The sequence below is a fragment of the Salmo trutta genome, chromosome 40, assembly GCF_901001165.1.
Source record: "Salmo trutta chromosome 40, fSalTru1.1, whole genome shotgun sequence".
Classification (NCBI taxonomy): Eukaryota; Metazoa; Chordata; class Actinopteri; order Salmoniformes; family Salmonidae; genus Salmo; species Salmo trutta.
This window is the reverse complement of record NC_042996.1, coordinates 12,819,197-12,844,420: the sequence shown is the minus strand read 5'-3', so window position 1 is coordinate 12,844,420 and position 25,224 is coordinate 12,819,197. Positions and strand designations below refer to the sequence as shown.

At 44.7% G+C, this 25,224-nt stretch overlaps 1 protein-coding gene across 13 annotated transcripts in view; it reads left to right on the top strand.

Moving 5' to 3' along the window:
* Positions 1 to 465: 465 nt before the first annotated feature.
* Positions 466 to 25,224, top strand: part of LOC115180352 (myotubularin-related protein 5) — a 68,615-nt gene continuing 43,856 nt past the window's right edge. For 12 of the 13 annotated variants that reach the window (XM_029742398.1, XM_029742394.1, XM_029742393.1 and 9 more), the window contains exons 1-2: positions 467 to 688; positions 23,856 to 23,941. In XM_029742398.1, the coding sequence (XP_029598258.1) occupies positions 634 to 688; positions 23,856 to 23,941 (141 nt within the window). In that variant the 5' untranslated portion in view covers positions 467 to 633. Of the gene's footprint in view, positions 689 to 23,855; positions 23,942 to 25,224 lie in introns of all 13 variants that reach the window. The other variant, XM_029742395.1, reaches the window with a different exon arrangement.

The following is a 25,224-nucleotide window of genomic DNA, read 5'->3' as shown; positions in this document are numbered from 1 at the left end:
ATTTCAGCAATGACATGCGGGCTGGGGAACACTTGTGACAGATATGAGGAAGATATGGTCTCTAGTTTAGATAACCAAAATATTGACGTTGAGTGCACTGAAAGGTTATGATACAGTTTTGTCATTTTCACTGTAAAAAGCCCATTTGAGCTGTCAAAGACTTGTTTTAACGTGTTTATTTGATATGTTGATGTGCTTTGGTTGATTACATAAGGTTTCCCAAGTGTACCCTGTAGGCAAGATGCTATTGATGTATCCTAAATACACTAATTGTTCATAATCATTCTACCGCAAATATTGCATGTTTTCAGTAAGATAATTGTCAGCATCTAGCTAACAACGTGCTGCATTTCTAGGCAACAGTGGTTTAGTTTTTTGCAAAGGATCAACACCCAACTACATTAATGGGACGTTGTGGGACATTCTTGCCATGCGCCCCTCCCTGTAACCCAGTGCGCAGACTCATTACTCTCCGCTGTCAGGGCAAGGCATACTGACGGTATGGCGGCAGGATACAGCAGGAAGGATGCTACTGTCGCCCGTGATGTGTCTTTCGCCAACAGAATGTGAATGGAATATCGACGGTAAAGGGAAAGGATACCGCAATAAAGGCCTGTCTCCGTGAACTCCGAGATGGCCAGGCTCGCCGACTACTTCGTGGTGGTCGGTTACGACCTCGATAAGAGAGGTGAGTTTTGGGCTAGCTATTTTCCTAAGTGCTAGCTAGCTAATGCTGGCGTATTAGCCGCGGTTCAGCCCTGGTAAACAGGAGGAGGCGGAGGAGAGGGAGGCGGGGACGGGACGGGACAAAACGGCGTCCCACAGTTGTGGGGTGTCTTATCCGGCAGGGCACTGAACTACAAATCGCGGATGTCAAAGGCCTCTCGAGATTAGCCCGCCGTCTGGTGTCATTTCAAACTACGAGGAAAGAGTTTGAGTGAATGGCTGCGTTCCATTTTCTTTTATGTCATGCATAATTTTCGTAGCCATATCTAGCTAACTAACTAATCACTTAAGTGAACTTGCAAGCTAATTAGCTTGGTAGAGGATACTTGTTAGCTTACTAGCTAACGTTGTGTTTGGCGGCGTTGGTTAGAGTAGATTTCTAGTTAATATGGGTTTATTAAACCAACTTATTTAACTAAAGCGAAACCATTTTCTGTCACCTCTCGCCCAGCTAACAGGAATGTGTTAGTAAAGCAAACGTCACACATTCGTGTCGAGATTTTTACATGAGGTCGAAATTGAAAGGACTAACTGGTCATTCTGAGAAGCAAAGCAAATCTTTGATTGATAAAAGCGTACTATTCTTACTGCCAATGCTTGTGAACAACTAACGTATGTTTTATAAATGGAAGTATTGTTAGTTGTTTTCTTTTGTCTGTTTTTGTTTGTGGACTAACCTAGATGGCTTTGCCCCTCCCCAAGCCACTTGAGCCAGAGCGGCCGGAACGGAGCCCAGTAGATGCTCAGTTTTCTTCCTGTTGTGTTGTTGCGGACGCTGAGTGTTTGGGACGGTTATCTGACGCTCCCCCCGGTTTGTGCGGTGGCATAGATCCGTGCGGTATAATGGCCTGTTCACCAAGAAATATTAAAGCCGCCTTATCCGATAAATATATTTTAAGCTAGTTGGAAACTTGTAACGTCTTTTATTTATAGAATGGACTCTGTTTATGACTTATTTAGATGGAGCATGCAGAAACATCGTAGCATGACAAGTCCTCAGCTTCTAAAATCAAGCAAGAACTGGCTTATGTACTTATTTCTTGGTTGGAAAGTTGAGGTTGGACAATGAACATCTTGTTTTTCTTTGCACACATTTTAATGCATGTCTGTTTTGAAGGGGGCCAATCTCTGCAAGGTTCAGCGGCAGGATGTTATAATGTGGACGTTGCACACTGCAGAATGTCTCTCCTTCCTGTATCTACCCTGCTGTTCTTGCTGCTGAATGCAGACTAGGCCTGTAAAGCATCTGGGAAGCAGACATTAAAACCCCCAAGCGCTGAGGTGATCAAGGAGAAACGAGGCCTCTGTACCCAATAAAAAAACAAGACTCAGGGATGATGATTTGTCTGTAGTTGAAACCCTTTTACAGCAGCCCAATGCATAATAAATACATGCATAGTAAATCATTTGCTGCAACACATGCATCTGACATCTTATTCTTTAAAGTATGCATTTTACTTTTCAACAACACAAGCATATTTTAGTCTTACCCCCTGTTCCTGAACACTGACTCCATACTCATTACCTAAAGTGGATACCCACTCTTCTGCAATCAGATCGATACTCCAATTTGATACTCTTTATACCGTTAGGCTAATGCATGTTCCCAGGGGCAATGACATTGTCTTCTGACATCATTCTCACATGCCAGAGAGAGCTTGGTGCTCCCTAACATTTTGACAGACCTGTAGCCTACCTGTCCTGCGATGTCCTGAAAGCACAGGTGTGGAGGTGTTGCTTCATCTGTGTTTTGACTGACACACACACACACACACACACCTGGAATGTTTCACAACTGCTGACTGACAGTTTGGATGTGCGAGCTCATCTGTGTTTGTAAGTTGCTTCCACAGACTTGAGTTGTTAAAACATCACTGTATTTCTAGAGAAGATGCTTCCTGGGTGATTACATCATCAACATAACATTCAGTGATGGAGAAAAGCTTTTACTTGCATTCACCCATCCTTTAATTGTATGTCACCACGCTTAGAATTAGAGTCGACAATGTAAAGCATTCATCAGTTGAATTATTTGAAGAGGATATCCAGAGGAACAAAACCTCTGCACCCTGTGGGGCAGGTTTTGCTACTGTACTGTTTGCAGTCAATGTTGTGGTTGTAGGACACGCCCCTGCCTTGATGACCGCTTCCTGCAGCTCCCATTCACACACTCTATTAGTCACTAAGGTGTCAGGTTAATTGATAATTAATTGTGCTCAACCCAAACTCTCATCGATCAGATAGACTTCACATGGGGAGCCAAGATGGCCGGTCTGTGTTCAGGGTGTGGTCAGCCCGACTGGGGTTTCTTGTGTAGCTCTGTTTTGACAGCCGTCCTCTTTTGTGCTGAGAACACTGCGGCGAATCGGATGAACCGTTCGCAGGGCTCCCGGCCCAAACAGGAAATAGGAGAGCGGACCCTTGGGAGACGTGTTTAGAGCGAGAATCCAGATTGTCCCTCTGTGTGTTTGTGTTCTATGAAAACTGGGAGAAGGGGGGTGGGGGTGTGTGTGTTCTCATGTGGGTGGGGAGTTGTCGTTCATTTTGTAGAAGCCAGGGGCCTCATTCCATGATCAGCCGCAACACACGCTGCTCTCCGTTCTGACCCCTTTTCTACCTCCCTCTCAGGCAGCTGGAGGAGTGTTACTGTTTGCGTATGCAGCAGTGGGGGACTAGACAGAATTCACAGCAGTTGTTTTTCACCCAGGAGTGACAGCTCTGGCACTGTGCGAGAGCCTGGACCAGAGCTTAGCACTGTGCCTCCGCTCCCTTTACAAGAGCTAGAGGTAAACAGATCTGTATAGAGGAGAGAAGCATGAAAAATGCCACCTACTGTAATATTGTGTCCAATTCATTATAATACGAAATACTCATCAGCTACAAGTGAGCAGCATTCTTGTCTTTGACAGCCAGGAGATTCACCCACTGCTTCTTTAGGTCAGGTGCATAGATATGCCTATGTTTTGCTGGACAATTTGAATAAGCTTTACATTTGGAGACCGCCAGAGTGAGACTGAAACACCACAACAACCAATGCAGCGTAAAAGGACACGAGCGAGGGAGAAGGCGAGAGAGAGAGCTTGCCAGCACTCCTCTCTTCTCGATCTGTGGGCTACCACTTCCTCCCTGGTTCCAGAGCAGGCCAGGCTGCAGCCACACAGGACCTCCAGAAATAGACCTCACAATCTGTCTTTCATAGGGGACGGGGGTGCTGCTGGAAGGGGGACAGAGCTGTGTGTGTGTGTCGGAATGTCCCTACCATGGGACTCGTCATGCCATGGTATCTTGGTAACGTTACCGTCTCCCTGTCTGTTAGGCTGTAAACAGACACTGCTTGTCTCCGTGTGGAGCTACACTGAATACTGGCTGGTCTGGTCTCTCTCAGGGCTTGTGCAGGATACTTCTCTCCCTGCAGACATGATGTAAAGTGACTCTCTGGTCCCTGCTCTGACCTGGATGTAAGCCTACTGCTCTTATAGTGAGGGACTTTTGTTTATGTCCCTGCCCCAGCCCGGGGCTGTGTGTGCGTGTGGCTGTTTCATCGCCGTCTGTCTGCTGTAATGAATGCTCCTTATTCAAGAGGCAGACGAGTGCCCCAGGGCCCTGCAGCCTGCCCTCAGTGACCCACTTCTAGAAGCTAGTGATGGGGATAAAAATTCAGACAGTTACATATTGGGATATTATTTGACGATGCGTCTTATTGTTTTGCAAATATAATTTTTGCCATTGTAGGCTGTACCTGCACCAATACTCTAGTATTTTTCGTTCGTGGCTTGTACTAAAATCTTCTTTTTAATTAGGGAGCCAATTGTGAGAATCGCAATACATATTGTATTGGCACCTAAATATCGTGATAATATTGGCAATTCCCAGCCCTGCTTTGCTTTGATGGTCTTCCATGGAATTTTGAGAATTTATCAGCCTCACCCTTCTCCTCCTGCTGTTACCCCCTCAGGGCAGGACTGGGGCAATCCTGTTCCCAGTCAGCCTGGGGTTAGAGGTGTAATTGTTCCAATCCCCCCAGGGTATATCAGTGGTGGGACTAGATTATCTATGATCAAGACCACCTCCCCTTCATCATCGCCATCAAAGAAAGGAATTATAATCTGGTGTCCCACTGTGTTTCGCCTAATCCCGCACACAGCATCTGATTGGTTGAAAGGGACAGGAAGCATTGCTGATTGGTCCTGGGCCGGACAAAGTTGCTCCTGATTGGATGGTTATTCATCTCTGGTGAATGGAAGATATATATTTTTTTATTTTTTGGTTTACAGTTGTCAACCCCTCTCCATCTCCCAGGGAAAGCTGTTTGATTTCTGGGTTCCATATTATTACTGTGTGGTGTTCACCCTGCCCACCCGGCTGTTTTTTGTATGCACCTGTCCTTGTAGGTCACTCCAGATAAGATTGTTTGTTAATATATGCAAATGTACTGTGTTCCTCAAAGTGTGGTCCACTGGCTCTTTTCTCTGTGTCTCTGTACCTGTCTGTCTACTAGGCAGTGTTTTCTATTACCGCCGGCTGTCGGCTAATCAGCCATTTACAGACGCGTTTTCAGCCGGCTACTTTTTCCACTTCATTGTCGCCCACGATGAATTGGGGAGAGGACTGCGGATTTGTCTCCATCCGTTAGTGTGTTCGTCCGTACGTTAGTCAAACATGACTGGTGACAGCGCTGACCCGATTTTGAGACAACTTGGTGAATGATGCGTCTTGCCATAGTGTCATTTTGTAAATGCCATATTTCTAAGTGGCCAGATGGTGGCGCTATAACAAGATTGAAAATACAAACTTTGAAAGGTCATGCCCATCACCCTGTTGGACCTAAAGTCATGAAATTTGGTCCATATGTACCTCTCCTCACAAGGAACACATTTATCTCCATGTCCCATAAGGTCTGCCATTTACGGTTTAGAATATCTTGAAAAACACAACGCTACTCTTCTGGCACCTAATGACCGATCTGCACCAAACTTGATATGTGGCATCTATGGACAAAGGTCTCTCGACGCAATATTTTCTAGACTAGTACCTAATGAATGATGCGACTTGCCTTAGATATTCGTCATTTACCAAATTACTATGATTGCTCCAAAGGGGGCCGCTGCGTCATTCGTGGGGGACGACCTGTTTACTGTTGTCTTTGTATTAGTAGGCTACTTTTCATTTAAGTTTCAATTGGCTAGTCCGTCAAGCCATCTCCTGCTACAATGAAATATATGCATCTTCTAGTGATCTATTGATGGGATAGGTGCCTGTCAGTCACAAAGCGAGCTATGACAGGGAAACGCTGTCTGTTTTCTGTCCTGCCTCCCGGTACAATTTGTGTGCGTTGTTTGGTTGCAGTCAAGTTTCTTCACACAGAGGGAGAGAGCATGATGCTCGTGAATTTACACGGCCCCATGTAATGTAAGTGGTAACGATGAGTCGAAACCCACTTAGCCAAATTTATTGTTTTCTGGCACATTCATTTTCTTTCACGTTTCACATAGCCAGCTATGCGGAGTCAGAATGTAATTTTATTTGTCACATGCGCCGATTACAATAGGTATCAGCTAATGCTTACTTAAGAGCCCTTTCCCAACAATGCAGAGTTAAAAAGAACAATTAGCTAAATAAAAAAAGGAAATAGTAACACAATGAAATCACAATAACGAGGCTATATACAAGGAGCACTGGTGCAGGGGTACCAGGTAGCTGAGGTAATATGTACATGTAGGTAGGGGTAAAAGGGACTAGGCAATCAGGCTACATAATAAACTGAGTAGCTGTGTGTGTGTGTGTGTGTGTGTGTAGTCCAGTGAGTGTGCTTAGAGCCAGTGCAAGAGAGTCAGTGCAGAAAAAAGGGGGGTCAATGCAAATAGTCTGGGTAGCCATTTGATTAACTGTTCAACAGTCTTATGGCTTGGGGGTAGAAACTGTTCAGGAGCCTTTTGGTCCTAGACAGTCTGACTTGGGTGGCTGGAGTCTGACAATTTTTAGGGCCTTCCTCTGATACTGCCTGTTATAGAGGTCCTGGATGGGTTGGTATGCGAATTGGAGATGATGGTATTGGGAGCCATGACCATCCTTTCATAGCATTTCATGGCTACAGGTGTGAGTCCTACGGGCAATAGTGATTTAGACTGCTCCGCCACTCGGGAGCCTAAGGCACTGCATCTCAGTGATAGAGGCTTCACTCCAGCCTCTGTTTCAATTCCAGGCTGTATCACAACCGGCCGTGATTGGGAGTCCCATAGGACGGTGCACAATTGGCCCAGCGTCGTTAGGGTTTGGCTGAGGTAGGCTGTCATTGTAAATATTAATTTGTTCTTAACTGACATCATTAGGTAGTGGAGGGCCTCATATGATGATTAGGGCCCTCACGGAATTCTGGCGTTAAATTGGAATTTAACAATGTGTATTGAACATTTATTTTGCCCAAGTTTATCATAAGACATGAACAGAATTCATCGGCGATTTGTATTTCCTTCAACATTTTGAAGGGGCAACGAGAATGCCGCTGTCTGTGTATGGGTGTACCACTTTCTGTAGCCGTTGCCGATGATGCTAATGAAAACTGTCTTCTGGTAGATGGAAAGGCTTTCCCAAAAAACCTTCTCAATTAAATATTAACTACAAAGTAGCCTATGCTTAACTGGCAAAATATCATGATTGTTTTCATCAATCCAGTGGGTATTTGGTTTGCAAACTCTACCATCCAATGTGTGTTACAAAAACGTAGCTGAACAGCCTCTTGCTAGGTGCACACTTGAATTAAAGTGTAATTACACCTAAAAATCGACATTTCTCAGATTTTTCACAGACCTCAAGTGGTCTCCTGTTGGACTTAAACCATCACATTCTGTGATTTTTCTATCAGTGTGATTTTGATAGGCATCCTACAGCGATTTAAAAAACAAAAACAAAAACAAAAAAATAATTTTTTTTACTGTTGAAAAGCAATACCCCAATTCTAAATATAGTGATGTACACACAGTAAAGGGTACAAAAATATGTTTTGAGCAAAAGTTCATGGAGTAGGGCATTCAATGAGTTGGTCTGATGGAAGTCGTGATGTCATTGATTGTGGAACAGTATAGGAACAAAAGAGGAACAGTATAGGAACAAAAGAGGAAAGGCCCACCCCGCCACTTGTGCTATGTCATGACTTACCTGGACCACCTATTGAGATGTGCCTTTTTAAGTAAATCTGGTGTTTAAATGAGACTGAAGTGACATTTTTAAACATTGGCTTGAATCAAATCAAACTTTTTGTCACATGCGCCGAATACAACAAGTGTAGACTTTACAGTGAAATGCTTACTTACAAGCCCTTAACCAACAGTGCAGTTCAAGAAGAGTTAAGAAAATATTTACCAAGTAGACTATAATAAAAAGTAACATAAGAACAACAATAACGATGCTATATACAGGGGGGTACCGAGTCAGTGTGCGGAGGTACAGGTTAGTTGAGGTAATTTGTACATGTAGGTTGGGGTGAAGTGACTACGCATAGATAACAAACAGCGAGTAGCAGCAGTGTACAAAAGGGAGGGTGTGTCAATGTAAATTGTCCGGTGGCGATTTTACTAATTGTTCAGCAGTCTAATGGCTTGGGTGTAGAAGCTGTTGAGGACCCTTTTGGTCCTAGACTTGGGTGACTAGAGTCTCTGACAATTTTATGGGCTTTCCTCTGACATCGCCTATTATATAGGTCCTGGATGGCAGGAAGCTTGGCCCCAGGGATGTGCTGGGCCGTTTGCACTACCCTCTAGTGCCTTACGGTCAGATGCAGAGCAGTTGCCATACCAGGTGGTGATGCAACCAGTCAGGATGCTCTCGATGGTGCAGCTGTAGAACCTTTAGAGGATCTTGGGACCCATGCCAAATCTTTTCATCTATATTGTGCCTTTTTAGATTTCGAGACAATTGACTACTAACAAATAATTTTTCACTTCTCTCATTGACTTCCCAAATCCCGGCTTGGTCTGTTTCGCAAGCGTTCCCGGAAGTCTCGCGTTGTTGCGCCTCTGGGTTTAGAAACTCTGTGGCTATATCATCCACTGCCTCTTTCCTGTGTCGGCCAGCGGAAGAGCAAATGTAACAGCGTGACGTTTTGACACCTTGGAGATAGACTCCAACCTTCTGGGTGTGTTGGATGGTGTGGGCTTAGGACGATACTTTTAGATGGGATAGCTACTAGGAGGGCCATGGGAGGTAGACACTAGTACCCGGGGAGCTGGTTAAGGGGAAGAGGGGCATAGGGGAAGCGATAGTGATGGAGGAAAAAAATGTATAGTTACATGTCGCAATATTGTTATGGACGCCATATCGTGCCCGTGGTCACCACAAACGACTTCACATTGTAGATCTTAATACAATGGAATCGGGAGAATTGCAATCCATATCGTATCGGCACCTATATAGTGATAATATTGTGTCATGAGATCCCTGGCAATTCCAACCCTAGTGGAGGAATCTTCTATCCCACAGTTTATTTGCTCTAAGTGAAGTGTTGGGAGAGGGTTTTGATAAGTTTGATTGCTTAAAATCTATTGTTTTAATTTCCTCAGCCACCCACCCATGTCCCAATCAAAGGAGATCATTGGGACTACTGCATGGTCAGTAAGCCATAGGCCTTCTGTTGTTGGGGTCAATCTCCATGGTCAATGCCCTGTGTAACAGCTCTCCTCATAGCCACTCTGCTCTCTGTTAAACAAGACCGCACCAACAAATATCCAAATGTATTAAACTTCAAAGAGATATTGAAAAACCCTCTCGTCACTTTTTCAAAATACCTCGGTATAGGGTGTCTATATACGGTATACCGCCCTAGCCTTGTTGATGATCCCTGCTCTGGAAGTCATTGACCACTACAGCCTCTAAACTGTAGGCTATTATATTAGCATAGCATTGTGCTAACATGCTGAAGAGTGTCACTGATTAAAGTTGGAGATATTTGGATCCTTTCCCCCTAGTCTGTATACATACAGCTGTGAAGTTAATGTGATATGTTGACAACTCTAGTTTAGTAGTTTGTCACCTAACAGACTGTGCTACCTGGCCAAGAGTGGGAGTAGTGCAATGTGTGTGTGCCATGCTCCACAATGAATGTGACGCTTATGAACTGTTGCAAGATCTGTTCTCCTTGACCCCTTAACCTGACCCCGTCCAAGATAAGTGAAAGCCAAAACACTCTTTCTAGACCAGGGCACTAAGGGCTTTGAGACAGGGTGGGTAGATACTGTAGGCTGCTGTATATGCATATCGGTAATGTAGAAAAGACAGGGGCTCAAATGGAGAAGTCTGATATAGAACAGGCACGTAGATGTCAGACTGTTTTTCTAATATTAAACTGATTTCACAGTGATAAGATTCACTGGAAAGTTCACCCGTGTGTGTGGGTGGGTGTGTGTGGTCATGGCCAGAAAGTAGTGGAGGAGGAGGAAACAGAAGATAGACCTGCGAGACAAGCGCAAACGACTGCAAAGGAAGTGAGTTATGTTTATCAGTTGACCATATTTGGAGGCGAAAAGTGACCTTGACTGTTTTGCTGCAAAACAAAAAGGGAAAAGTTCATGCGAAGACTTGTTGGTCACATCTCTCTTGTCTGAATGGTACCATATTCTCTATGTAATGCACTCCTTTTTGATCAGGACGTCCATTTTGGGTAGCCTACATAGGGTACCATTTGGGACACAGCCTCTCTCTCAGAATTGAGTATTTCCTCCCCTTGAAAGCCTGCATTTTTGTTTTGGCGGTGTTGGGGAGGTTGTGTGTGTGTGTGTGTGTGTGTGCGTTTAGCAGGAAGGATGTGAGTTTGTTGAAGAGTTAAAAAAAAAAAAATATTATTATTATTATTTTTTTTTAAATGTATTTATAATTTGTAATTTTTGCACAAAGAAAATGACCCTCACGGTCACCATGGCGACGGCGGTTTCCCCCTTCTGGTCTGCCTGTAAGCCAGTGTTGGTTGCTACTGGAGATCACTTTAAAATGGATTGGGTTCATCTTTCTTTGCATAGTGATTTTTATTTATATATATTTTTTTTTCCCCTGGTGTCTTTTATTTCCAATTCAGAAAATGACAAGTTAGCGATATTTGGATCCTATTGATTTATTTATTGCCATACTCTCCAGTGACCAGTCACATTGTGCATCCCACCGTGTCTGAGCCAAGTTAGAGGCCTGGGTCTGGGCCTGCACTGCTGCTTTTAATCAGAGAGAGTGACTCACCCGCACCCTCATTCATATTACACCGCTCGCTGTGTGTGTGTGTGGCTCGCTGGCTCGCACGCATAGAGAGAGGACTGTGTCAGAGTGGGTGTGGTGATGGGCTTGAAAATGATATAATTTTGTGTTGTTGAGTAGGTTTATTGCCTGTATACTGTGTGCGAGGGAGAAAGAGTGTGTTGTGCATCGGGCCTGTAATGGATCCACTTCTCTGGCCATGTGTGGTTTGGCCTCAGGAGCCTGAAAAATGCAGAGCTGCACAATGCAGTAACCATGGCACGCTAACCTTGTTAGTGTCCTGTCCTGTCTTTTTTTTATCAGGTAGTAACATACTTGATCATGTTGAAACTATGAAGAATAGATCAAGATAATGACCTATTTGCTAAGGATAAGTGATGTGATGGCAGGCCCCAGAGCAGCTCCCCTCGTCACCATGCAGACACACACACAGTGTGCTAATTTATCCTGTGAGTTGCAGTAACCATGGTAACCAGCTGTCACGTCATGGTGGTTTGGAGACGAAAGCGAGAAGCTGTGGTTGTGGTCTGTTCTGATGCCAAGAACACACCACACACACAGGGCTGTTATCAGCCTGCCTTCAAATCTACTTTGTCTCACACATTTTGTAGATGTTATTGTGGGTGTAGCGAAATGGTTATGTTCCTAGCTCCTATGGTGCAGTAATACCCTTGACTGTCCATCCAAGACCATATGATCATTTTCAGTCTACAGCCAGTCACTATTCCAACTGCCTGTCCTTCAAGATGGGCTCCCGAGTGGCACAGCAGTCTAAGGCACTGCATCTCAGTGCTAGAGGCGTCACTACAGACAACCTGGTTTGAATCCAGGCTGTGTCACAACCGGCCGTGATTGGGAGCCCCATAGGGCGGCGCACAATTGGTTGGGTTTGGCCGGTGTAGGCCGTCATTGTAAATAAGAATTTGTTCTTAACTGACTTCCCTAGTTAAATAAAAATATCACTCGGTGTTTCAGTCACTAGCTCTATGGTCATTTAAGGCAGGGTTTCCCAAACTCAGTCCTAGCCCCCACAAACTCATCAAGCTTTGATTATTTGAATCAGCTGTGGTGCTAGGGCTAAAACCAAAACCTGCACCCGGGGGGGGCAGGACAGGACGCAGGACCGAGTTTGGGGAAACCCTGATCTAAGGCCCCAATCTCAGCAAGTTGTCAGCATAGGACCCCTCCTCCACTTCAACTCTGACTCTGCGTCACCAGTTTCTTACCTCTCACCTTTCTCCACCTCCAGTAGTTTTTACCCAACAGCAGGTCCCGCTGATAGTAGTGTGTCTGACATTCCCTCACGCTGCCCGGCTCAGTTCACATTCCAGTCACGCTCCAGTCTGAATGCTCTGCAAGGAAACCCTGCTCTTACATCAGACTCTGTTACTTCATCTCCCAGGAGACAACTATAGTCTAGTCTACCTGACTGTCCACGTTGGCCCAGACTCACTCTGCTGAGGTTTCACTGATGATAAGCTCACATAGTTGTGCCTGAGCCAAGACAATCAGGGTCTCTCACCGTATCTAATTTAGGCCCAAGAGCCCAGTTTTGAGAGTTTCTGCCTGTAACTACCTGATTCAATGAATCAACTGGGCTTTTATGATTAGTGGAATCAGGTGTGTCAGTGCAATGCTGGAACAAAATCCTGCACAGTCCCTGTGGGTCCCCTGGAGTTAGGACCAGGATTGAGAACTCCGGTTACTATGGTCTCTAAGGGTGAGGTCTAAAGAACTTAGAACTATGGTCAGGGCTGCTACCAACACGTCAGTTGTCTAGTGGCTCCTTCTACCTGATGCTAGGGGAGACATTTCCTCTTCTCTGGAAGAGCAGAACCACCCGGTCAACACCAAACATCTGCTAACTTTCTCACCTTGTGACAATTGACCAAAATAAGCATCACCTGCTCATAGTTTCACTTCACCTCCACCATGTCACACTTAGTGTGTCACTGGGCCTCTCGCAGGGGGGACCTAGTGATCAATGGCCTGCAAACCTCACTCATGCAAATATCTGTGTGTTAAAATTTCACCAGGTATAGGCCTAACTTTAATTTTGACATGCTGCTGCTAACTGCCCCTCCAGAACTGTAGCTATGATTCATAATATTTTTGTTTGTGTTTGCAGGTAACACCCTCTACTGTAAATGTTGATAGTGCCTCCAGGGCCTAAGGCCTAGGTCCTGTTCTTTTCCCGTTAAACATACTCTAAATGGCTCAACTTTGACCTACAGGGAGAATTAACTAAGGATTATGCAAGGCCTCCTGCTTGTGCTACCGCTCACAAAATGTAGGTTTTGAGAATGTGCCTAACAGTTGCAAAGTCATAGGTAAACACCAAAACCAATAGCAACAGCCACTTTAAAGGGGTAATCTGCAGTTGCTGCATCCATTCTTTGATTAAAAAATTAATGATATATTATGTCCCTTTGATTCTTGAAGAATATAACTTATAAAAGCCTCATAAGCTAAGTTAAACTGTCGTACCCCATCAGAACCCCAAATATAAGCTTGTTTTACGCCAATGTTTGTAAACACTATATAGCATCAACATGGTTGTAACTATAATTTTGATATCACAGATGGTCAGTCCTTGCATCCATTTCTCTGTCTATGAATTTGAGAGCGGTTACATTCCTTCAGCCCCATGCCGCAACTTTTTACCAAAACACTTTATTGTTTCAACTGCTGATTGTCACTAAGGCAAACAGTAATGTTTAATCATTTATCTGACCATGTCATTGAGTCTGTTTGACCAGTATACTGACTGGATGCCAACCCAGTGCCCACTCTATCTTGCCTGTCCTGATGCCAGCTGGTCATATGGTTGCTGGGTGCATTCCCCAGGCCACGGGGTGTGCCAGCCAGAGCTGACCGGTGGGTCATGGGTTGCTCTAGTACCCGGTGCCACCCTGTGCTGGCCAAGCCTGGTACACCTCTGTAGCACAGACCTTTCTAGGGACCAGGTCCCTTTGAATGTTTTGGACTTGCAGACAGTTGCCTGCCTATTCTGTTTCCTGCTTATGAACACTACCGTTCAAAAGTTTGATCACGTAGAAATGTCTTAGTTTTTGAAAGAAAAGCAATTTTTTTTGTGCATTAAAATAACATCAAATTGATCAGAAAGACAGTGTAGACATTGTTAATGTCTACACTTCTTTCTATTCTGGTTAGAGCCAATTTGCGCTGTTCTGTGAAGGGAGTAGTACACAGCGTTGTACGAGATCTTCAGTTTCTTGGCAATTTCTCACATGGAATAGCCTTCATTTCTCAACAAGAATAGACTGACAAGTTTGAGGAAACATTCTTTGTTTCTGGCCATTTTGAGCCTGTAATCGAACCCACAAATGCTGATGCTACAGATACTCAACTAGTCTAAAGAAGGCCAGTTTTATTGCTTCTTTAATCATCACAGCAGTATTCAGCTGTGGTACCATAATTGCAAAAGGGTTTTCTAATGATCAATTAGCCTTTTTAAAATGATAAACTTGGATTAGCTAACAGAATGTGCAACTGGAACACAGGAGTGATGGTTGCTGATAATGGGCCTCTGTACGCCTACGTAGATATTCCATTTAAAATCAGCCGTTTCCAGCTACAATAGTCATTTACAACATTAACAATGTCTACACTGTATTTCTGATCAATTTGATGTTATTTTATTATTTATTTTAATGGACAAAAAATGTGCTTTTCTTTCAAAAACAAGGACATTTTTAAGTGACCCCAAACTTTTGAACAGTAGTTTATATTGTCATGGTAGTCTTCATTACATTGCAGGTTTCTAGGCTCTGTTGTCCTGTACACAGAGACTACTGTTATGACAACCATGTTTATTTGAGCAGTGGTTTGTTTTTGTGCAGTGGGTGTGTGCATGCATGCTCTTCCATGATTCTCTATGCAATACTAAAGTGAAAAGGCCTGTATTTTTTATTTTTTTTGTGTGTATTTTTTGTTGTTGCTAGAAGTGAAGGAGCCAATGACTTGACTGTTGTAAAGTGTTTAAAAGCGGTGATATCCCACAGAGACAGAGCCAGCAACAAAGAGATCCATTAGCAATTCCTCTGAAACACTCTAAGCATCCCTAAATGCCCATGTGTGTGTTGTCCTCCATGCCATGTATTAAAGGAAATCCTAAGAGCCTGTTATGTTTCGCTGACTCGGCAACCTAAATATCTTGGAAATCAAGGATCCTGGAATGGATCCTGGGAATGTTGGAACCGGAGTGAGACTTTAGTATTCCCCCATCAGCACTCTGGGAGTCATGGAAAGTCGGCTTGAGTATCCCTTTCCAGATCGCCAGATGACGGACTGAGCACACAGCCGCTGACAATTCATCACATGGATCTGAGCTCTCCTCTGTTTGTTAAAAGTCTCTGATAGGCTGAGGGAGAGTGGGGGAAGGAAAGAATAAGATGGAGGGTATGATGGAAAGGAGGAGGAGAGACACTGGGAGGGATGGGTCGGATGACTCGGGTACACTGACGGTGTAAGTGTAGGAATGTGTGCTACTGACTAACAGTGTATTTTCCACCAGACGCGGTGTCGGCAGGAGAATTTTGGGGGAGCCCCAGTCATTTTAAATTGTGAACATATAGTCAGCTTAACAATGAGTTTAGCTATGCTTCAGATGTACAATGACAAGGGCGCATTGCACATGCCCATAATGCCACTAATGGCATCATACTGTGTGCCTATGGCTTACAGCCCTGACTATTAAGTTGCTATCACAGGAGGTTGGTGGCACCTGAACTGGGGAGGACGGGCTCGTGGTAATGACTGGAGCGGAATAGGTGGAATGGTATCAAATAAATCAAACACACAGTTTGCAGGTGTTTGCCATTCCATTTGCTCCGTTCTCCCCTCAGCAGCATGTTGTGGTTGCTATTGACTCTGTCGGTCTTCATCATTTTCCCCTCTAGGGGAAATTACTGTCCTCCCCTAAAGTTACCTGCCCTATCTAACTAGCTAGTAGACTACTCTCCTTTTTCTGACAGCTGGAGAGGCAAATCCGTTCGCCCTCCTCCATGCCTGTTATTTACACATGCATTTGGAGCATGTGTTTTTAATTTACAATGATAAATACATCAAGATAACAAGCTAAAATTAAGTTAGCTAGTTGATGATATTTCTCTTAGCTATACAGTATGTTAGGTTGGCTAGCTAGCTAGCACCTCAGTAGCCTAAACACAGTGGCCTGCTGTAGCCAGCTAGCTACTAAGCGACATTCTGCTAGCTGTCTGAAAAGTGCTTAAAAAAACACATTGCACTGAATTATGGTGTGCTGTTTGTTTGCTTGCTGACTACACTGTGTGTTTTATGGACCACCCATCTGGGCATCTGACTGCTCCCATTTTTGTACATTTTGCAAAATACAGCCGCCACTTTGTTCAGAGGTGCTAAGTACTCTCGGCCGGCAAACACTAGCGTTGTGTCTGTGCCTTAATTAAGGCAGACTCCTTCCCTCAGCTCTGCTTGGTAATATCACCTTTACCAGATGCAGGATGTCCTGCAGCCTGGCTTTGTACTCAGTGCCATAAACCGGCACTCTTATCTCCACTATACAGCCAAGTTAACATTACTCATTGTGTATTTATTCAGTGTTTTTTTGAAAACTTTTTTTAATGGGCGGTAGATCAGCTTTAATATTGCAGATTGTGGCTTTATTCCTTCTGTTACTATTTTTCCACTATTTCTCTTGTTTCTCTGCGTTGTTGGGAAGGGCCCGTAAGTAAGCATTTCACTGTTAGTCTACACCTGTTGTTTATGAAGCATGTGACAAATACAATTTTGATTTAAAATGTTACTATATCCACACCAATCACTGCCCAAGGCTGATAACATAGCTCAACCTAGTGGCAGAGGAATCACTCTGCCAGGGTGTGTACCTGACTCTATCTGTTATGGTAACTGTAGTTTTTTGTGAAACATTATTATTAAAGGTCATTTTAGGTTACTGTAAGTTTGTTGTGGTGTTAATTTATTTATAACAGTAAAGGGGGTTTGTATGGAGGGTAAATGTTACTACTGGGCCCAGTGACTCCAGTTCCACTGAAGATTTACCCTGGCGTTTTACTAAAAAATTTCCACCTCCAGATTACCATGGTGTTTTGCCAAAAACAGTCCTGCTCCTGGGACTCACTGGGCCAAAAACAGCCCGGCTCCTGAGACTCACTGGGCCAAAAACAACCCTGCTCCTGGGACTCACTGGGCCAAAAACAACCCGGCACCTGGGACTCACTGGGTCAAAACCAACCCGGCACCTGGGACTCACTGGGTCAAAACCAGCCCTGCTCCTGGGACTCACTGGGCCAAAAACAGCCCTGCTCCTGGGACTCACTGGGCCAAAAACAGCCCTGCTCCTGGGACTCACTGGGCCAAAAACAGCCCTGCTCCTGGGACTCACTGGGCCATAAACAGCCCTGCTCCTGGGACCCACTGGGCCAAAAACAGCCCTGCTCCTGGGACCCACTGGGCCAAAAACAGCCCTGCTCCTGGGACCCACTGGGCCAAAAACAGCCCTGCTCCTGGGACCCACTGGGCCAAAAACAGCCCTGCTCCTGGGACCCACTGGGCCAAAAACAGCCCTGCTCCTGGGACCCACTGGGCCAAAAACAGCCCTGCTCCTGGGACCCACTGGGCCAAAAACAGCCCTGCTCCTGGGACCCACTGGGCCAAAAACAGCCCTGCTCCTGGGACCCACTGGGCCAAAAACAGCCCTGCTCCTGGGACCCACTGGGCCATAAACAGCCCTGCTCCTGGGACCCACTGGGCCATAAACAGCCCTGCTCCTGGGACCCACTGGGCCATAAACAGCCCTGCTCCTGGGACCCACTGGGCCATAAACAGCCCTGCTCCTGGGACCCACTGGGCCATAAACAGCCCTGCTCCTGGGACCCACTGGGCCATAAACAGCCCTGCTCCTGGGACCCACTGGGCCATAAACAGCCCTGCTCCTGGGACTCACTGGGCCATAAACAGCCCTGCTCCTGGGACTCACTGGGCCAATAACAGCCCTGCTCCTGGGACCCACTGGGCCATAAACAGCCCTGCTCCTGGGACTCACTGGGCCGTGGCCTCAGTGGACCTGCTCTGACTTTGGGCCAGGAAGCCCTAGCTATGTGAACACAATTTCCCTAGTATAACATCAGGATGTCTGCATTAGTGTAACACTGGTGTTGCAGTCAAAAAGCAGCACCACCAGAATTCACATAGGTGATGTGCCACTGCCTACATACCACGTTACGATTGACTCATGTAGCGCTGGGCAATATATCAAATTCATTAGTTTGTTTTAAGCGCAATATTGCAAATGATCAAGTGTTTTTTTTTTTTTTTTTTTCTCTCATTTTTATGAACGCTAATGTCCGCTTGTTCACGTTGTCTTTTTGGTCTTGTCTCCTTCACTCCTTCTGCTGTGACCGTGCGCCTTACCATTTACACACCAAGCCCCATGCCACTCACAACAACAAAGATGAAAGCTCCTCTGACAACAAGGCTATTTGCATTTGTGATCGTCCACTGTCTATTTGCATTTGAGGTTTTGTCACACAGAATCAGTCATATGGACACAAACACATTGAGACACTATTTTCTATAATAGACGACAACTCCTCTAATTGCTTGAAAAGCAGACCCTACTAAAACGGGAGTGTCAATTGATTCTGATTCTGGAAAATGAATGCTCAGTTTGTCTCACGCGGATCCCGCTAGCAGCATTTTAGCCACAGACTGTTATACCATCTGCCTAGTCTGTTTAATAAATATGCATGAGGATAAGAAACTATTATATAAGGAATTGGCAACTCGTTCTGAGAAATAAGGTAGGCTACTTTATTTCAACATCTGAACAAAGTGGACAGGCTAGTATGCTGTTCAAACAGTTGGAGATGGACGGACGGGTGTGTTCATAACAAATCAACTGTTTTACCTTGTTAGCTAGCAAATAGATCCAAGTTGGCAAGACTTTAAAGATAAGCTGGCTACTCACTGACACGTGGGCTTGTGTTGAGAGATTGTTTGAGGCCTAATTTTCTATAATGCCTACTACATAAAGTTGGTCATTATTAGTGAATGTGCATTATGCATGGTTTTGGTTAAATTAGTAACGAGCATTTTCATAGACTTGAGAGCCAGATAAGTGATTTTTTGCAAAAAAAATGTTTTAAACAACTTTGATAAAATGATTACATTATTTGCGAGTTTTTTGGTGTTGCGGAAGACCAGCTGGCGATCAGAGTCAGCTTGCAGGCACCCGGCCCGCCACAAGGAGTTGCTACAGTGCGATGGGACAAGGAAATCCCGGCCGGACAAACTTTCCCCTAACCCGGACGACGCAGGGCCAATTGTGAGCCGCCTCATGGGTCTCCAGGTCACGGCCGGCTCTGACACAGCCTGGGATCAAACCCGGGTCTGTAGTGATGCAGTGCCATAGACCGCGGGAGGCCTTTATACACAGAGTTTACGAAACCTTATGAACACCTGCTCTTTCCATGACATAGACTGACCAGGTGAATCCAGGTGAAAGCTATGATCCCTTATTGATGTCACTTGTTAAATCCACTTCAATCAGTGTAGATGAAGGGGAGGGGAAAGGTGTTCTTAATGCTTTGTACACTCGGTGTATATTGTGAATCGCCCATATGTTTGAAAAAAAATAAAGATATGATTTTTAGGCCGTATTGCCCAGCCCTAGACTAATTGCATTGCAAACACAGATGTGTAAACACTGGCCAGGCCACGTGCATGTAGCAACAGACAGGTACTGTGAAATATTCTACCTTCGACCGATTCGTTGGTCACGCAAGCTCTTATTGCACATAATAACCCATTCAACATATACTACGTGCACTTACACACACACACACAAAATGCATGAGGACTATGTTCTGTGAAATAAAGACACACACACCTACCTACCTGTGCTACGTGCTGAAGCTCACAGAGCCAAACCTTAAGGAAGTTTTTATGAACTCAGTCAGTTTACAGTCCACCACTGAGGAGGTCCTCTGAGTACATGTAGAAAACACACTCTTCACCTGGCTGCCACTGAAACAATACGTTCCAATATCCACGCTAGCATACTACATCAAATAAAGGAATGTATTGGACATGCATTGTAAGTGGTATTGCAGTGTGGATAATTTAGGTACTATTGATAATCTACTACTAGCCATCCCCCTCCCTTCTATGCTGCCTGCACATCACTTAATGTAGCACGAAGTATGTCTAAATTAATAAACAGCAGTGCGATAAAGTTGAAATTGTAAATTCCTTCCCTGTCCCTGACCTCTGTTTAGACAGAACTTGAGTGGTGTTTTAAACGAATGACAGAGTACATGTAATATGAATGGCTGGCTGCCTGCATTCCTGCAGCTCTGTGTTTGACTGGTCATCATGGGGTTTTGACACCAGAATGTTTTATTTAAAGTGGTCAGGAATGAAGGACAGCTGGTCTACTGAACGCAACCCACTCTCATGACTCCCATCTTATCACGAGAGCAAGAGAAAGGGAGAGCGAGATGGGGATGGTAGCACAGGTGAGATAGAGAAGAGATGGGGGGGGGGAAGGAGAGAGTGCAGAAGAGAGGATGAGTAGGCTATTTCCTTACCATCTGTGTGTTTGGTTTTGGGAGTTGCCTGCCTGCCCTAGTTGGTTGTATTGTGACTGGGCTTACCGGGCTCCTGGTTTTGTTCCCCATGATAAAGAGCCTGAGGCTTTTATTATTTTCTCAGACTGAAGCAGCATTCAACCACAAACTCTCTCTTCCTCCTTTACTTTGGGAATAATGTCTCTTTCAGTGACTAGTCCCATGCTGTGACGCAACAAAGTGAATTCTGTGTGAAGATGACTGTCTGGACAGAGAAGCTCAAATGATGGTTAACAGAGTGGTTTGTAGAGGTTACATAAGAAGGCTTTTGTCATTCTGCTAAGATGAGCAGCACTAATGTCTTAGCTGAAGTCTGAAGAGAAATCATACTGTGTTTGGGAAGAATCGCAAGAGCGTTGTGCCAAGAAAGTGTTTGCTTATTAGTGAGGCAGCCTGGAACAAGGCCAGTCCCTTCTGGGTCATGATCCCTCAAGGCCAGGTTTAAGGCTCGCACACATTACACGAATGTGGATCTGGCATTCGTCTGCTGATCGAGCTTTTGTTATAGGGACCACCCGCTTTAGATGTCTCTGCTGACATTTTTCATGCGACTCTACAGTACATGTAAAATCTGTGCACACTCAATTTGCAAATTACATTCCGAGGTGAAGTACTCTCGGCCAGCAAACGCTATTGGTGTGTCTGAGCCCTTAGACTGGAGGTACCTAAACCACTGTGTCAACAATGACTGTCATGATGTAACAGTTTGTGGCATTGAGCTTATCTTTTTCTGTATGACAGACTGACAGTAAGATAGTGATGGGGGGAAAAATCCATACAGTTACATATCCCCAGACTTTTAGGTTTAATTTTAGGTTTCATTTATTTGCACCCAAAACCAATAAGTGATAAAAAACAATACAGATAAAAACATATATATATATATAAACTGTGTAGGTGTGGTTGGAAGCCCAAGGGCTTATATACTGTAAAAACCACACCACAAAAAAACGATATACAATACGTAAGTACAAAAATAAGAAAGGTTTGTTAAAATGGATAACAAAACCCACTAATAATAAATGAACAAATGAACCGATCAGCAATCACAAGACATTGTGTGTAAGTGAGATGGGCTATATGGAGGAGATTACTGAGTAGTTTGGTTCATCAGGCTGACCCCCAGTCTTTGCTTCATGAGGTTTTGGCAATGTGAAGATAAGAATTCCAGAGTGTATGGTACCTCTGTATCTGATAGAGAATTGGCTATGCGAGGTGTGGCAGTGGGGAGTGTGAAGGTTATCGCAGTGTGTCTTGCTATATAGATTGATTTCAGAATTAACCTGGCAGAATCCATTGAAGGGTGTCGGTAAATTGTCTGGGAGGTGTGAGTTTTTGGTGATGAAAGTGCATAATTGGCGTACATCGATGTCATAAATAGACAAGATATTGAGTTTCTTAAACAAAGGTGCAGATGGAGCCAGGTAATTAGAGGAGGTGGCTCGTCTTGGAAATGTATTTTGTATGATGAGTAATTTGTGTAGATAGGAGGCATATGTACAGTCCTGTGTGACTCAGTTGGTAGAACATGGCGCTTGCAACGCCAGGGTTGTGGGTTCAATTCCCACGGGGGACCAGTACAGAAAGAAATACGAAAATATATGGATAAGAGCGTCTGCTAAGTGACTAAAATGTAAATACTTGGGATGCACCGATTTATTACATTTTTGCCGATACCGATATCCAATATTTTCCTTGCCAAAGAAAATAATGCCGATAACCGATATTTTACATTTTAGCTGCCTTTTAAGCATTGTAGTACAGTTAAATAGTTAGACCACTGCGCGTGTGTGTTAAGGCACTGCATCTCAGTGCAAGAGGCATCACTACAGTCCCTGGTTTGAATCCAGGCTGTAACACATCTGGCCATGATTGGGAGTCCCATAGGGCGGTGCACAATTGGCCCAGTGTCGTCCGGGGTGGGCCGTCATTGTAAATAAGAATTTGTTCTTAACTGACTTGCCTAGTTAAATAAAGGTTACACATACCACACCACACTGACCAAAAGTTATTTTGTTGGCATTTAAGTATGTTCCCATTACCAGTAAAACATAATCAAAACCTATTTCTTTCACTTACTTGCTGTGCTGTTTCGTTTTCATTTGTTCAGTCGTTTCATTCTCTTTTTATTTATTCTTTGTTTTACCCCTTTTTTTCTCCCCAATTTCGTGTTATCCAATTGGTACTTAGTCTTGTCTCATCGCTGCAACTCCCGTACGAACTCGTGAGAGGCAAAGGTCAAGAGCCGGGCATCCTCCGAAACACAACCTAACCAAGCCGCACTGCTTCTTGACACAATGCACACTTAACCCGGAATCCAGCCGCACCAATGTGTCGGAGGAAACACCGTACACCTGGCGACCATGTCGGCATGCACTGCGCCCGGCCCGCTACAGGAGTCGCTAGTGCGTGACTCCTGTGGCTAGTCCCTGCCAGCCAAACCCTCCCCTAACCCGGACGACGTTGGGCCAATTGTGCGCCGCCCCATAGGGTCTCCCGGTTGCAGCCGGCTGCAACAGAACCTGGACTCCAACCCAGAATCTCTAGTGGCACAGCTAGCGCTGCGATGCAGTGCCTTAGACCACTGCCCCACTTGGGAGGCCCGAGTCGTTTCATTCTCAACCGGGATTTCATCACGCATGTCAAGCTGTGAAGTTTCAGCTCTGTCTGTCCGTGGCCTCTCTTCCTCTGTGCCCGCTGTCACTGTGTCCGTTTCCATCTTGTCCAGCTGTGTATGTAACATTTCACGTAAAGCCTGTTTCTTGTTTGCATCGAAGTAGCGGTCCTTGTACCTAGCATGGAGCATGGTGGCGACACAGTAAAGAGGCTCAGAGAGAATGCCACCGAATCGCTTGTTCACTGCCTCGAGTACTTTTGTAAGTTTTAACCCCATGGTCTGTGTCGGCAGTTTTATTGAGCAGGCGCTTCAATACCATGACAGAGGGTATTACATCTGCTGCAGACGCAGTTGAGCTGATTTCTCCAGTCAGTTGTTCGAATGGAGCTAGGAGTGTTCATGTTTCACAATTCCTGACATTTTAATCCTAGTAAAAATTCCCTGTCTTAGGTCAGTTAGGCGTATTTTCTCATGCTCTCTCGTCTCTGTGCAGCAATATAGTGAGATATGTTTGGAACATAAAATCACAGTATCGAAATGCAATACGTATAGAAACGGTGCCTAAGTATAGTAATAATATCGTATGGTGTGGTCCCTGGCAATCTTTGTCACCCTCTCTCTTTCTCCAGGGGGCAGTGAGGGCCAAGGTCACATTCTCCAGCGCTTTCCTGAGAAAGACTGGGAGGACAATCCCTTTCCACAAGGCATCGAACTGGTATGTAACTAACATGACTCACACACAAACGAATGCACAATAGCCTACATATTTACCCGATGCTACATACAGTTGAAGTCGAAAGTTTACATTCACCTTAGCCAAATACATTTAAACTCAGTTTTTCACAATTCCTGACATTTAATCCTAGTAACAATTCCCTGTCTTAAGTCAGTTAGGATCACCACTTTATTTTAAGAATGTGAAATTTCAGAATAATAGTAGTGAGTGATTTATTTCAGCTTTCATTTCTTTCATCACATTCCCAGTGGGTCAGAAGTGTACATACACTCTTAGTATTTGGTAGTATTGCCTTTAAATTGTTTAACTTGGGTCAACTGTTTCGGGTAGCCTTCCACAAGCTTCCCACAATAAGTTGGGTGAATTTTGGCCCATTCCTCCTGACAGAGCTGGTGTAACTGAGTCAGGTTTGTAGGCCTCCTTGCTCGCACACGCTTTTTCAGTTCTGCCCACACATTTTCTATGGGATTGAGGTCAGGGCTTTGTGATGGCCACTCCAATTCCTTGACTTTGTTGTCCTTATGCCATTTTGCCACAACTTTGGAAGTATGCTTGGGGTCATTGTCCATTTGGAAGACCCATTTGCGACCAAGCTTTAACTTCCTGACTGATGTCCTGAGATGCTGCTTCAATATATCCACATAATTTTCCTTCCTCATGATGCCATCTATTTTGTGAAGTGCACCAGTCCCTCCTGCAGCAAAGCACCCCCACAACATGATGCTGCCACCCCCGTCCTTCACAGTTTGGACAGTGTCCTTCGGCTTGCAAGCCTCCCCCTTTTTCCTCCAAACATAACGATGGTCATGATGGCCAAACAGTTCTATTTTTGTTTCATCAGACCAGAGGACATTTCTCCAAAAAGTACGATCTTTGTCCCCATGTGCAGTTGCAAACCGCAGTCTGGCTTTTTTATGGCGGGTTTTGAGAGTGGCTTCTTCCTTGCTTAGCGGCGTTTCAGGTTATGTCGATATAGGACTCATTTTACTGTGGATATAGATACTTTTGTACCTGTTTCCTCCAGCATCTTCACAAGGTCCTTTGCTGTTCTGGGATTGATTTGCTCTTTTCGCACCAAGGTACGTTCATCTCTAGGAGACAGAACGCGTCTCTTCCCTGAGCGGTATGCCGGCTGCGTGGTCCCATGGTGTTTATAGTTGCGTACTATTGTTTGTACAGATGAATGTGATACCTTCAGGCGTTTGGAAATTGCTCCCAAGGATGAACCAGACTTGTGTAGGTCAACAACAAAAGGTCTTGGC